This window comes from Dermochelys coriacea, chromosome 2, assembly GCF_009764565.3.
Source record: "Dermochelys coriacea isolate rDerCor1 chromosome 2, rDerCor1.pri.v4, whole genome shotgun sequence".
Classification (NCBI taxonomy): Eukaryota; Metazoa; Chordata; order Testudines; family Dermochelyidae; genus Dermochelys; species Dermochelys coriacea.
Window position 1 is genome coordinate 15,385,533 of NC_050069.1, and position 12,687 is coordinate 15,398,219.

General features: G+C 39.7%; 1 protein-coding gene across 3 annotated transcripts in view; it reads left to right on the forward strand.

Moving 5' to 3' along the window:
- Positions 1-12,687, forward strand: part of ZFAT (zinc finger and AT-hook domain containing) — a 152,795-nt gene that overhangs the window by 27,124 nt on the left and 112,984 nt on the right. For all 3 annotated transcript variants that reach the window (XM_043507309.1, XM_038389444.2, XM_038389445.2), the window contains exon 3: positions 7,372-7,635. In XM_043507309.1, coding sequence (XP_043363244.1) covers positions 7,372-7,635 — 264 coding nt within the window. The remainder of the gene's footprint in view (positions 1-7,371; positions 7,636-12,687) is intronic.

Consider the following 12,687-nt stretch of genomic DNA (forward strand, 5'->3'; position numbering starts at 1 on the left):
TGAAAGACACCCTCAGCCCTTCTAACACCATGCTGAGGTGTTTGTTCATACCAACTCAAGAAAGAATGCCATCTCATGAATCACCAGGATCATTTTCTACGCTACCTAACCCTGGTTAGGCTGAGATCCTTGAACTGCCACTGCATCAGCATGGTTGGTGGTGTAAGGAGATGCAGGGTCAGATTGTCACTACATAATCTACATATTACATAGGATTGAAAGAGGGGTGAGAGGTAGAGAGAAAGAAGGAATGAAGAATAAACTGATGCACCTAAAATGCACAATCTTTTCATCCATTCGTTAAACTGTCCCCCACAGAATAAAAAAACAAAACTTTTCTCCCAAGGCTTCTGCTCTTTGATGTACAACTGATTTTTCGTTAAACTTTCCTGTTAAGTTGTATGGTACCATGTAATTCTGTGCTAAAATAATACACGTCTATGTACAAATTTGCCACATATATGTAGTCAGCTGCATAGCCAGGTGGAGGGAACAGGGGGAGCAATCCAAAAAAAAGGCACCACCCACTGCGGCACTTTTACTCACCCGGCGGTGGGCCCTCACTCGCTCCGGGTGTCTTCGGTGGCATTGAAGGTTCTGCCGCTGAGGTGCCGTCGAAGACCCGGAGCGCTGCCGGGTGAGTACATCCAAAATATTTCACTATTGAGTGGGTTGGGGGTAGGGGTAGGGCTAGTCTTGGAGGTAGTCAGGAGGGCACGTTGGTGTCTTTTTGGATTATTTATTGCAATACAACACAAATAATTCCTGGATTTTTTACAGTGCTCTGTATAATTCAACATCACACTTAGACAATAATAACTCATACTGGGTAACTTTTTGAAATACAGCCTTTTCAGGAAACAGTAAAGTGGAAAGGGAGAAGAGGAAAGCTCTTACAGACATCTAAAGCCTCTCAAAATTTCCAGGTAATGATTAATTCATTTAAACCAAAATTTGTGTGAGCCCTCATGTTCCAGGGTATTCTGCTACCAAGAAATTATCAACAAGCCCCATAAAAATATTTGGGAATCTCTGCAAATCAAACCCTATCTCCCTTGATGGGGAAGGGACGTTGCAGCCTCATTTGGAGGGAGAGTGCTTGAATTTATCCACAAATGCCTTGTCTCATGTATCAGATCATTACCTTAAAGGCAGCCCTGCATTCCAGAGGCAGAAACTACTACCAGACCTCTAAAGAGTTAGACTGTTTAGTATCTTAACTGTTGTTTCATTTTTTTAAAGTAAATGTAAATTTAAAGAAAGCAGAGAGAATAAAATACATCTCTTAAAATGTTAGTCATCCAAAAGAGTTGTCCCTCTTCTACGTACTGCTTGTCTCACTTGATTTTTTTTGGATAACATGCTTAATAAGGTTTTGTATAATATCCTGAAGGTGGTGACTGTTATGGAAGAACAGTAAAAGCCTTATGGAAAGAGAGAAATGTAGCTTTATTAACATATTAAATCTCTGGACTTACTTATTTCATAGTAACCTGAGCTTTATCCAAATCTATATTCAGTGTGTTAGGTTTGACACATTAGGCCCATGAAGACCTTTTTATCAATAGATACAAGGAGAAATCTTTTTCTTTCTTTTTTTTTTTTTTTGGGCAGCATGTTAACTCAAGGGGCCAAATACTGATTGCTACACTTGTCTCAACTGACATGAGCATTAAAGGCTGTATGTGGAGGTATACAGAAAATTTTGAGGGCCTCCAAACTGCCTGTCTTTTCTTGACTGGTCATTTTTAATGATTGGAAAAGCTGTATTTTCACTTGATTTGGATAACCTAAACCTTCAGAACACAGATGGTCAAGGGCTGTTGAAGGTAATGTGCAAAAGTAATTTTTTGTCCTATTTACAAGGAGGTTTTCTGGGCTGTGCTTAACAGCTAATGCTTGAGGTACTCAGTGAAAACTTTACTGTATTCCTTAAACAGTCAAAACTGCAGCTAGACACAATGTTTTCCTCTTCCCTTGAAAATAGTAAAATGATTACTGCTACACTGTATTTCTTTCCTGCTCTTTTGGATTTTGAATAAATCCTCATTTTTCTTCCATATTTTCTTGTTCTTTCTTTCCCTCTTCTCTTCCCCCACTCCCTCCCATTCTATGTGACTTCATTTATTAATTATTTTTCATATGGCCTAGATTAACCTACTTCATGAAGTTTTTGCCCCATGTATTTGAAAATCATCATGACTGTCCTTTTAGCATCTCCTTTTTATGTCATTTAAGAATTTTACATTTACATGTCAGTCTCAATTTTTCACATAGAGGAAGGGCTTTGGCTTAAACAAATACTTGATAAAGAGCTTTAGACACTCATCTTAATTATTAATACCACTTTGTGAAAGCTCTTGGAAGGAGAGCAGTGGAAATCGAAATTTCTCTGTAATGAGCTCAGTTCAGATTTAACTTTTGGAATGTATTTTAGTTTGAATGATACTCAAAATGTCCTAATTAAAACCATTGGAATGGCAGTAACTGACTACTTTGCACTTCTCCTTCTGCAACCACAAAACTTCTATTTTATGGCTTTTCCCTCTGTTTTGATTATGTACAGCTTTTAGAAGAGGTGGAAAGAGAAATAGCAGTATATGGGTAAAATTCCAAGCAGAATAATCTAACAGATTATTCCTTTTTTTCTACAACAGTATGAAGAGAATAGTAAGGTTTTGAAACATATCTAATTTAGACGCTTAGAATTAAAGGACCTCTCCAGTATTGCCTCCATAAATGTATCTTAAAATCCTGCATGCATCTTTTTTGTTTGCTTGCTTTCCCTGAACGCTTAAAGTAAGATTATTGGCACAATATAAGATTTTTTTGGGTTCTGGTTCATTGTTCTCTTCTCTGTGATATTTTAAAGATCACTGGCTGTGCTTTTATGCCACCTTCATTGCATTTGTCACAAATCAAAGTTACTGTGTGCTATAATAAAACTCTGAATACTCTTCTAACCCTTCCATTAATTCCAAAGTGCTGAAGAAGGCTCCACCTGTTGTAATGTTGATTTTAAATTGCACAAGGTGAACTCTTCCAGACACATGCACTGATTTTTCTATAACTCCCAAGAACCTTTCTTGTCTGGTCCATGAATCCTGCTGAGAAGTACAGTAGAGAGGGTTTTTTGAGTCTGATTATTTTCCAGATGCTCCTGCCCTTCTATCCAGAGTCCTCTGAAGATCCAGATGGGATATAGCACCCTATCATATGCTCCTCCTCTCTCACTTAGTGTCAAGCTAGCCCCACTATTCTGGGAAAAGAAATAGACAACCTAAAAATATAAGTGCTGCTATACTGGGTCAGATCATGGTCCATCTTGCCCAGTATCCTGTCTCTGACAGTGGTCTGTACCAGAGCTTCAGGGGGAGTGTACAGAACAGGATAATAACCGAGTGCTTTACCACTGTCGTCTTCTCCTTCAGGGAGTCAGAGGTTTAGAGTTGCCCTGAGAATGGGATGGCTTTGCTGACCATCTTGGGTAATTGACCTATCCTCCATGAATTTAGCTATGCTTAGTTTTTTAACCCAGTTATACTTTTGGCCATCACAACATCCCATGGCAATGAGTTCCACAGGTTAGTTGTGTGAAAAAGTACTTCCTCTTGTTTCTATTATACCTGCTGCCTGTTAATTTCGTTGGGTGACCCCTGATTTTTGTGTTGTGGAAAAAAGGGTAAATAACATTTCTATATTCACTTTTTCCACACCATTCATAATTTTACAGAACTCTGTTGTATCCACCCTTAGTTGTGTCTTTTCTAAGCTGAACAGCACTAATCCTTTTAGTATCTCTTTGTATGGAAGCCTTTCCTTAACTTTAACCATCTTTGTTGCCCTGGTGTGAACCTTTTCCAGTTCCACTATCTCCTTTTTGAGATAGTGGAACAGGACACAGTATTCAAGGTATGGGTGCACTGTGGATTTACATAGTGGCGTTTTCTATGTATTTCTATGTATTTCTATGTATCCCCTTCCTAGTAGTTCCTAGAATTCTGTTAGCTTTTTTTGACTGCTGCTTTTTTGACACTGTGGATATGTGGTCAGAGAACTGTTCACGATGACTTCAAGATCTTTCTAGTGTGGCAACAGCTAATTTAGACCCCATTGTTTTGTATGTATAGTTGGGATTATTTTGTCAAACATGCAATACTTGCACTTATCAACATTGCATTTCATCTGCATTTTGTTGCCCAGTCATCCAGTTCTGTTAGATCCTTTTTAACTCTTTTCAGTGAGTTTTGGATTTAACTATCTTGAATAATTTTGTACTGCGGCAAGTTTTGCCAATTCACTGTTTACCCACATTTCCAGACCATTAGTGAATATGTTGAATAGGACTGGTCCCAGCACAGATTCTTGGGGGACCCCATTGTTCACCTCTCTCCATTGTGAAAGCCAGTCATTTATTCCTATCCTTTGTTTCCTATCTTTCATCCTTGAGAGGACCATCCCTGTTATCCCATGACTGCTTAGTTTGCTTAAGAGTCTTTGGTGAGGGACTGTGTCAAAGGCTTTCTGAAAATCTGAGTTCGCTGTATCAACTGTATCACCCTTATCCACATGCTTGTTGACATCTTCAAAGAATTTTAATAGATTGATGAGGCATAGCTTTCCTTTACAGAGGCCATGTTGACTCTTCTTCAATAAATTGTGTTGATCTATGTGTCTGATTCTTTTTTTTATGATAGTTTCAGCTAATTTCCCTGGTACTGAAGTTAAGCTCACCAGCCTGCAATCACCAGGATCTCCTCTGGACACCTTTTAAAATAATCGGTGTTACACTAACTACGTTCCAGTCATTTGGTACAGAGGCTGAGTTCAGTGATAGGTCACATACTAGAGCTAGTAGTTCTACAGTTTCATATTTGAGTTCCTTTAGAACTCTTGAGTGAATACCTTCTGGTCCTGGTGACTTATTACTGTTCAGTTTATTAGTTTGTTCAAAAATGTCTTCTATTGACAGATCAATTTGGGATAGTACTTTGGATTTATTGCCCAAAAAGAATAGTTTTGATCTGTGTATCTCCCACACACCCCCTACAGTGAAGACCAATGCAAAGAATTCTTTCAACTTCTCTGCCGCGGCCTTGTCTTTCTTGAGTGTTCCCTTAACACCTTTGTCATCTAGTAGCCACACTGCCTGTTTGGCAGGCTTTCTGCTTGTGATATACTTACAAAAATTAACAATAAGAATTTTTTATCTTCAGCAAGTTGATTCTCAGATTCTTTTTAGGCCTGCCTTACAATAGTTTACATGTTATTTGCCAGAGTTCGTGCTGCTTTCTATTTTCCTCATTAAGATTTGACTTCCAAATTTTAAAGGATGCCTTTTTTACCTCTAATGGCCTCTATTACTTCGCTGTTTAGCTATGGTGGTGGTCTTTTGGTTTTCCTACTGTCTTTTTTGATTTGGGGTCTACTTTTAATTTGAGCCTCTGTTATGGTGTTTTTAGTAGTCCCTGTGCTGCTTGCAGGCATTTTACTCTTGTGACTGCTCTTTTTAACTTCCATCTCACTAGCATCTTCATTCTTGTATATTTCGCCTTTTTAAAGTTAAATGCTACTGTGGTAGGCTCTTCTGGTATTATCCCCTCTACAAGGATGCTAACTTAAATTACATTATGGTCACTATTACTGAGCATTTTGGCTATAGTTACCTCTTGGACAAGATCCTGTGGTTCATTTAGGACTAAATCAAGAATTGCCTCTCCCCCTTGTGGGTTCCAGGGCTAGGTGCTCCAAAAAGCAGCCATTTATGGTGTCTAGACATTTTATCTTTGCATCACATCTTGCAGTGGCATTTGCTCGATCCATATGGGGATAGTTGAAATCACCCATTATTATTTTGGTTTCTGGTTGTGTAGCCTCTCTAACTTCCCTTAGCATTTCGCAATCACTGTCACCATCCCGGTCAAGTGGTCGGTAGTATATTCCTGCTGCTATATCTTCTTATTCAAGCATGGAATTTCTGTCCATAGTGATTTTGTGCTTCAGTTTGATTCATTTAAGTTTTTCACTTTATTTGACTATTCTTTTTTAAACATATAGAGCCACTCCCTCACTAGCATGATGGACTCCGTCAGTCCGATATACTTTGTACCCTGGTATTACCATGTCCCATTGATTATCCTCATTCCACCAAGTTCCTGTGATGCCTATTATAACAATATCTTGCCTATTCTTCCCCAGACAGTACTGTATGTAGAACTGGTAGGGCTATAAAACCACATCCAGCAGGGGAGATGTAGATCCATGTCTTTTATAGTGTGAAAGAGGGGATATGATGGCTAGCGTGAAAGAAATCCCCTTAAAGTAGTACCTGAGTGCCCCCACCACTCAATGGATTACCAGACATTTTCCCTTCACAGTGGAGTACCTAGTTTCACTAGATAAAATTTCCTATTGAGGATATGGGTGCTTCTGGTCTGCTCAGACTATAACAGGATGGCTCCAAATGTCCTCTTGAGGTGACCAGAATGGTGAATGAAGAAATCTAAGCAGTAAATATGATTTCAGTGAGAGGAGGGGTTCCTTTTATATCTCGCTCTTTTCCAGGGCTAATATTTCTCATTCATGTATCTTACTTCAAAAATAAAAGGGTACTCAGGAAGCCTAAATTATATAGTAGTTATTTAGCTTTGTGAAGGGCTTCGGGTTTTAACACTTTCCAGTGTTCACTAAGAAAAGCGTATGGGGGGGGGGAGGAAATAAATTTTAATCTCATTGCCAACAAGATTTTTTTTTTTCACTTCTTCCCTGCAAGTTTGGTAATAATTATGAATCATGAGAGTAATCAAGGAATAGTTGTTATAAAGCAACTTGTTATATTTTCTACAATTTGTTATAAAGCCATCAGCTTTTGATTAAAAAAAATTGACTTACAGTTAAGTTGCCTTTCTTTTTCTCAACACTTTTCAAAGAAATACTTAAGCAATTTTTTCGAACTAATCTAAATTAAAATGAGATTTAAGCAAGGACTAGAACTTGTGATCTGTGAAGTGCCAGTCAGAAAACACAGAGCAGAAAGTCTTTCTAGAAGGAATGCACACACTGATAAAATAATGTGCTGTAATTTAAAAGAATGCCTACATTTTAATTTTTGATGAATGTATAGTAATTTGAATTTGGTATCAATAATACAAAGTGTTATTGCTTTGCAGCTGGCAGAAATACTATCAAATGTCACTCCTAAAAAAGAAAAGTCTGAGAGTGAAACTTTAACAGTACTTTAGCATTTCAAAAGGAGAAGCTCTTGAACTTTATTTAGCATTTTCCATTTTCAAGAAGCTGTACATACATTAATTAATCCTCCCAATAACCAGCAAAATTGCATTACAGCTTCTTTTTAATTTTCCTATATAGAGCTTCTTGTAGTGAAGAGAAAAAGGGGCAGACCAAAAGGGTCAACTAAGAAGTTCTGTGCAGATGAAGAATCAGCAGAAAACAATAACTGCATTCCAAGCGAGGAAACACAGCAAGGGCCAGAGGAAGGAACAGAATTGGCTGAAGTTTTACCAGGCAACTTGGAATGCCGGAAATGTAGTCGGAAGTTCTCTAACCCACGTCAGCTAAGAAAACACATCTGCATTATTGTTTCAAATGAAGGAGAGGAAGAAGGAGATCCAGGTAAGCAAATGTCTTACAAAAGGACATGTAACCATGTGGACCAATCTTCTTCCCTTTGAATATGATATGGTAGATAAAACTCCTAATACTAGATTGTATTGTTTTTAAATTAGAGCGGAATACTAGGTGTAGATTTTGTTTTACATTTAGATATATATCTACTTAAAATGACAGCTTGATAATCCCTTCAAGTCATAGTGTGGTGGGCACGTGCTGATGATGACCGAAACAAAAATTCTTCAAGTCGTTGCACATGTCCATTCCACCTTAGGTATATGCTCCAGTGCACCGAGTAACTATCGGGCTAACTATCACAGTCGCACCTGCGCCCTCTGCATGCTCGTGCTGCTAGCTGAGGGCAAAAAGGGGCAGAGCCATCCTGATTCCCTCAGCTCCTTCTCATCACCCATGATTGGAGTGCAAGTGTATGCTTGCTGCACTCTTTTATCTATCTTCTTTTAAAGAAAGTTTTTCTACTCCTTATTGTACATAGTTTGTTAGTCCAGTGAATTTTTGTGATAGCAGTACTCATTTTAGACATTTGTTTCATTTTATATATATATTTCTTTGGGCTTTAAGCTTAGTACCAGGGCATGTCTTTGTCCTGGGATTTAAGTGCTGTTTTGATGTAACAAATTTATGCCAGTCATTCTAGCTATTTAAAGGGTTTAGGAGAGGGTCACGTAAGGCATAAGTACCCTATCTATAGAGGGTTTAAGACCAGGTCTAAGAAGTTGAGGGAAATTTGACTTTGGCATATCCTGATGGAGGCAGCTTTGCATCCCCACTTGGAACCCAGCCGCTCAGTAGCAGGGGTTCAGACTCCATCTCAGAGTGCACTATCAGACTTGGTGGGTTCCGCTCATCAGAAGGAACTAGGGAGAAGGTGTGATCCTTTTCCAGTTTCATTAAATGCTAGAAGTCAGGTATTTCGAGTTCCTCTAGCCAGAAGTCCACTTCTTCTTTGAGAGTGAGGTGCCTAATGGAGACTCGTAGAAAGAAGTCTGGTACTGAGGTTAGAGCTAAATCAGACCCAGCTAGCTGCTCCCTGGTACTATAGTCATCTAGCAATGTAGAGGTGTAGATTCTGGCACTTCTTTCGGTATCGTTGAGACAGACTCTATTGCCAGAACCTTCTACAGCTTCAGCTTAGTCTGTGGTACATTCTATGCTCTTGGTACCAACAACACCCGAGTCTTACATGGTGACCGGGGACCATCTTTGACTTTTGGTTCTGGATTCATTGCTGATGCAGGAGGAGGTTCAGGTGCCTGTCCCTGTTGTACAAGCCCCGGTACTGGGATAATCTTTGGCACTCACACTTTCAGTGCCATGAGGGTCTGGACGCTAGCTGGATGCTCAGTGGTGCAGCAAAGCTTCTGTGTAAAGCCTCCAGTAGTGTCCACATCTCGTTGGTCTGTTTAAGTCCTGGTCCCTTGCCACTCCACCGTACCACCTTGGCCTTTGGACTATGCTTACTCCTCTTCAGAGTCAGAGGTGGGATTCATGCATCAGGAGCCCATTAAAGAAGGTCTACATCCTCTCCTCTTTTTGCAAGTCAAGATCTCAGTAGCGTCATTCTTATAGAAGCAAGTCCAGGAACAAGATGCATTGGTGTTAGGACCGGGTATTACATCAAGTCCAACAGTGACCCTTTTAGACTCCTTGGAGATTTTCTCTGGACTTTAGGTCCTCATTGTGTAGACTGCAGACATTTTATAGAACAAAGTATGGAATGCAAAGCACCTCTTGTGGTGATTTGTACAGATTTCCAGAAGGCTTTTGACAATGTACTAAGAGAAAGTCTTGGAAGAATTGTGGCGTATTATGGAATACTTGCAAAAATAATTAGCATAATCAAGGATATATAATAATACTACATGTGCAGTCAGAAATGGTGACAGCATCACCTAATGGTTTGCAGTGTCAAGTGAACTAAGACAAGGGTGTATTATGTCCCCAATATGGTTTGGACTAGTCATTAACTATATCATGAGAAAAGTAACTGCAGAAGGCAACCAAGGAATTTTATGGACAAATGATAAAGCACAATAGGATGACCTGATTTTTGCTGATGACATTGTTTTTCTTAGTTCAACACATTGCTTAATGGAAGAAAAGACACAGCATATACAGCAAAATAAGTAGGTTTGTTCATCAACAAGGGAAAGACAAAATGTATGGATATCAATGTCCCAAAAGTAACCATTAGTGTGGCTGAAGAAACATTCAACGAAATAAGTCATTTTCTCTATGTAGGGAGTGAGATGTACAATGATAATGACATCATGCTAGAGTCAGGCAATGAACATCAAAAGCAGCAAATAACTTCCATAAACTTGAGAAGATTTGGAAAAGTAGCATGATTGGCACTAGCACAAAAATAGGAATTTTTAACACCAGCATCATGTGTGCCCTTCTTTATGGAGCACAGTCAAGAAAATCTGCACCAGAAATTGATGAGAAGATCAAGTCGCTTCAAAGTAAATGCCCACGGAAGATCTTCAGAGACTATTGGAAAGAGTTTCTTGCAACATCAGAAATTCTAAGTTGAGCAAACCTATCTAAAGCATCAAAGGTGGTAAGAAGACATCAGTGGGTTTTTAAGGGTGCTACCAACTCGACTTCTACCACAAGTGATAATATAGACACCACCTGGAAAGAAAAAAGAGGGTGACCTAGAGAAACATTACACAGAATAATAGAAAAAGAAGCCAGATCCATCAACATGACATTCAGAAGCCTGAACAGACTGGCACAGGATGAAAATAAATGGCAGAAACTGGTGGACACCCTATGCACCTGTGGTATGGGAGGGTAAAGAAGAAGGTGCGGCAGTCCTAATTAGCATGCAGTAGCTTAGTATGTGTCAATTCTATGTGCAACCATTTCAATTTTATATGGCAGTTCAAAATTTCGCTATTTTAGTCTTAAAAAATAAAAGCACCAAAAAACTTAAAAAGCCCAAAACACTAGTTGAGAACTTGCACGCACACAAAAGCCAGTTAATTCAGTTATGGTTTCCATAGCAACTGTAACTCTGCATATTGTCATTTATTAAGGCTTAAATTAAAAAGTGTATTCAGTAATATTAAAAAACCCTACATACACTCTCTCTGGTGCCAAATTATGATTGCTGTGGCAACCATATCTTTGAACTTCCTTATTTCTGTGTATGGAATGGTATAATACTATTCTACTTTTAGTTGATAATTTCAGCTGTTATTCTTATGAAAATAAGCTCATGATTATAAAGTGCACTTACTGGTTAAAAAAGTGGTAAAGCTAACATATACCTTTTTGTGTGATTCCTGGGTTGAAACCAGGTAATAAAAACACATTATTCACTTGCTCACTGAGGAAAAATTATTTTGGTTAAGATATGATTAAGGGGGTTATGATAAATTTACAATTATTTAAAATGTGTAAACTCAACTGTGATGGGCATTATTGAAGTAAAAGGGAAAATATCAAGAAACTTCTAGGCAGTAAGATGCATTAGGCTGTGGAGCAGTCTCTTGAGTGAAGTGTCGGACATATGGGACCTTTTAAAACTAAACTGGACAAAACATTGCCATATTGTACTGGAGACAGTTCTATGCATTGTTCACAAGGAAATGAACTGAGAGACCTAACAGGTCTCTATCATTTCTCACATCTATAATTCTGTGATCCAGATGGACCTCTCAAAAATCTCTTGATGCCCTGCCATTGTTTCACAGCTGATAATCACGTGGTCACCAGAAGCTGTGGTGGTGCAATAACATTGCCAACAATGGACATAGACTGAATATCCAGCCAGACCACTTTAAGGCCTAGCTAGAGATTGATCTGGGTGGTGCTTTATCTGCAAGGAAGCTACATTCCTTTGCATTTGTGATGATTATGATTGTTTCAGATGTGAACAGCCACTCTCCTCTCTCCCCCCAGCAGGAACACAATTGCAGAGGCGGGGTCCAACTCCATGTGGCCCTGTCCATGGCCAGCACCAGCAGCGAAATAGCAGAGAATCCCGCGAGTCCTTAAAGGAGCCGAGTCCCTGCTCCCCCAGCCACTTCTCTTACCCCTTGGAAGAGACACAGCTCCAGCACAGCAGCTGAGTCTAGCTCTAGCTGCCCCTTCATGCAGCCCACACTTGGGGGAGAGACGTGGGAGAACCTTCTGGCACTCTTCACCTTCATCCACTTCTCACTTTTCAGAAAATTTGTGTCAATTCTCAAAAGGTTCAGTGGGGCTGTGATTCCCCTCTCTGTCCCTCCCTCAGCTCAAAAACCACCACTGGGAAGGAAGCTTCCCAAGGGCTCTGTTTTTCTACAAGGGAGCAGTCCCAGCCCTGCACCTCCAGTCTTCACTGCCACCCACTTTTTAGCTCTGGCTCAGAAACAAGATTAAATAAATAGTAGGTGCTACTTCTCTTCCTCTCTCCTCTCCACCTCCGCCACAAAGCAGGTAAGAATAACAGGGACATCATGACAACAGAGACAGCTTACTTCAAGGAAGTGGATGTGTGAAGCGATTTACACTTCCTCTTGAGGGGCTCAGACCTACATTTATTACTATTTCTACTGTTGTTCCATCATGCTTCCAGCACACATACCAGTACTCCAGAACACACTGTTCCCGGTCCACCCATTCCAAGGACTCGGCCAGGTTATGGCTCCAAAAGATATCCAACCAGACCTGCCTTTCCTTGGGCATATGGCAAACTAGGTAACTATTTTTCCACTTGGAACATCTAATGGCAACATTTACTTCATCTCCTGTCACAGTTCAAATTGAGAGGAACTGTCCAAAGAAACAGAAAAAGCAGAAATAAGAAACCAGATTCTGACACTTTGGTTTACTTCCCCAGAACAGAGGATCTCTCTGAGGCTTGAAAACTTGTGCCTTCCACCAGCAGAAGTTGGTCCAATAAAAGATATTACCTCACCTTCCTGATGTGTCTCAGACCAGATTCTAGACATCTAACATCTGTACACGCTGCACAGGTCCACTGGGTAGGCACAGGTCAGAAGTAGACAGCAGAAAGTATCACAAACTAAAGTTGGTGCT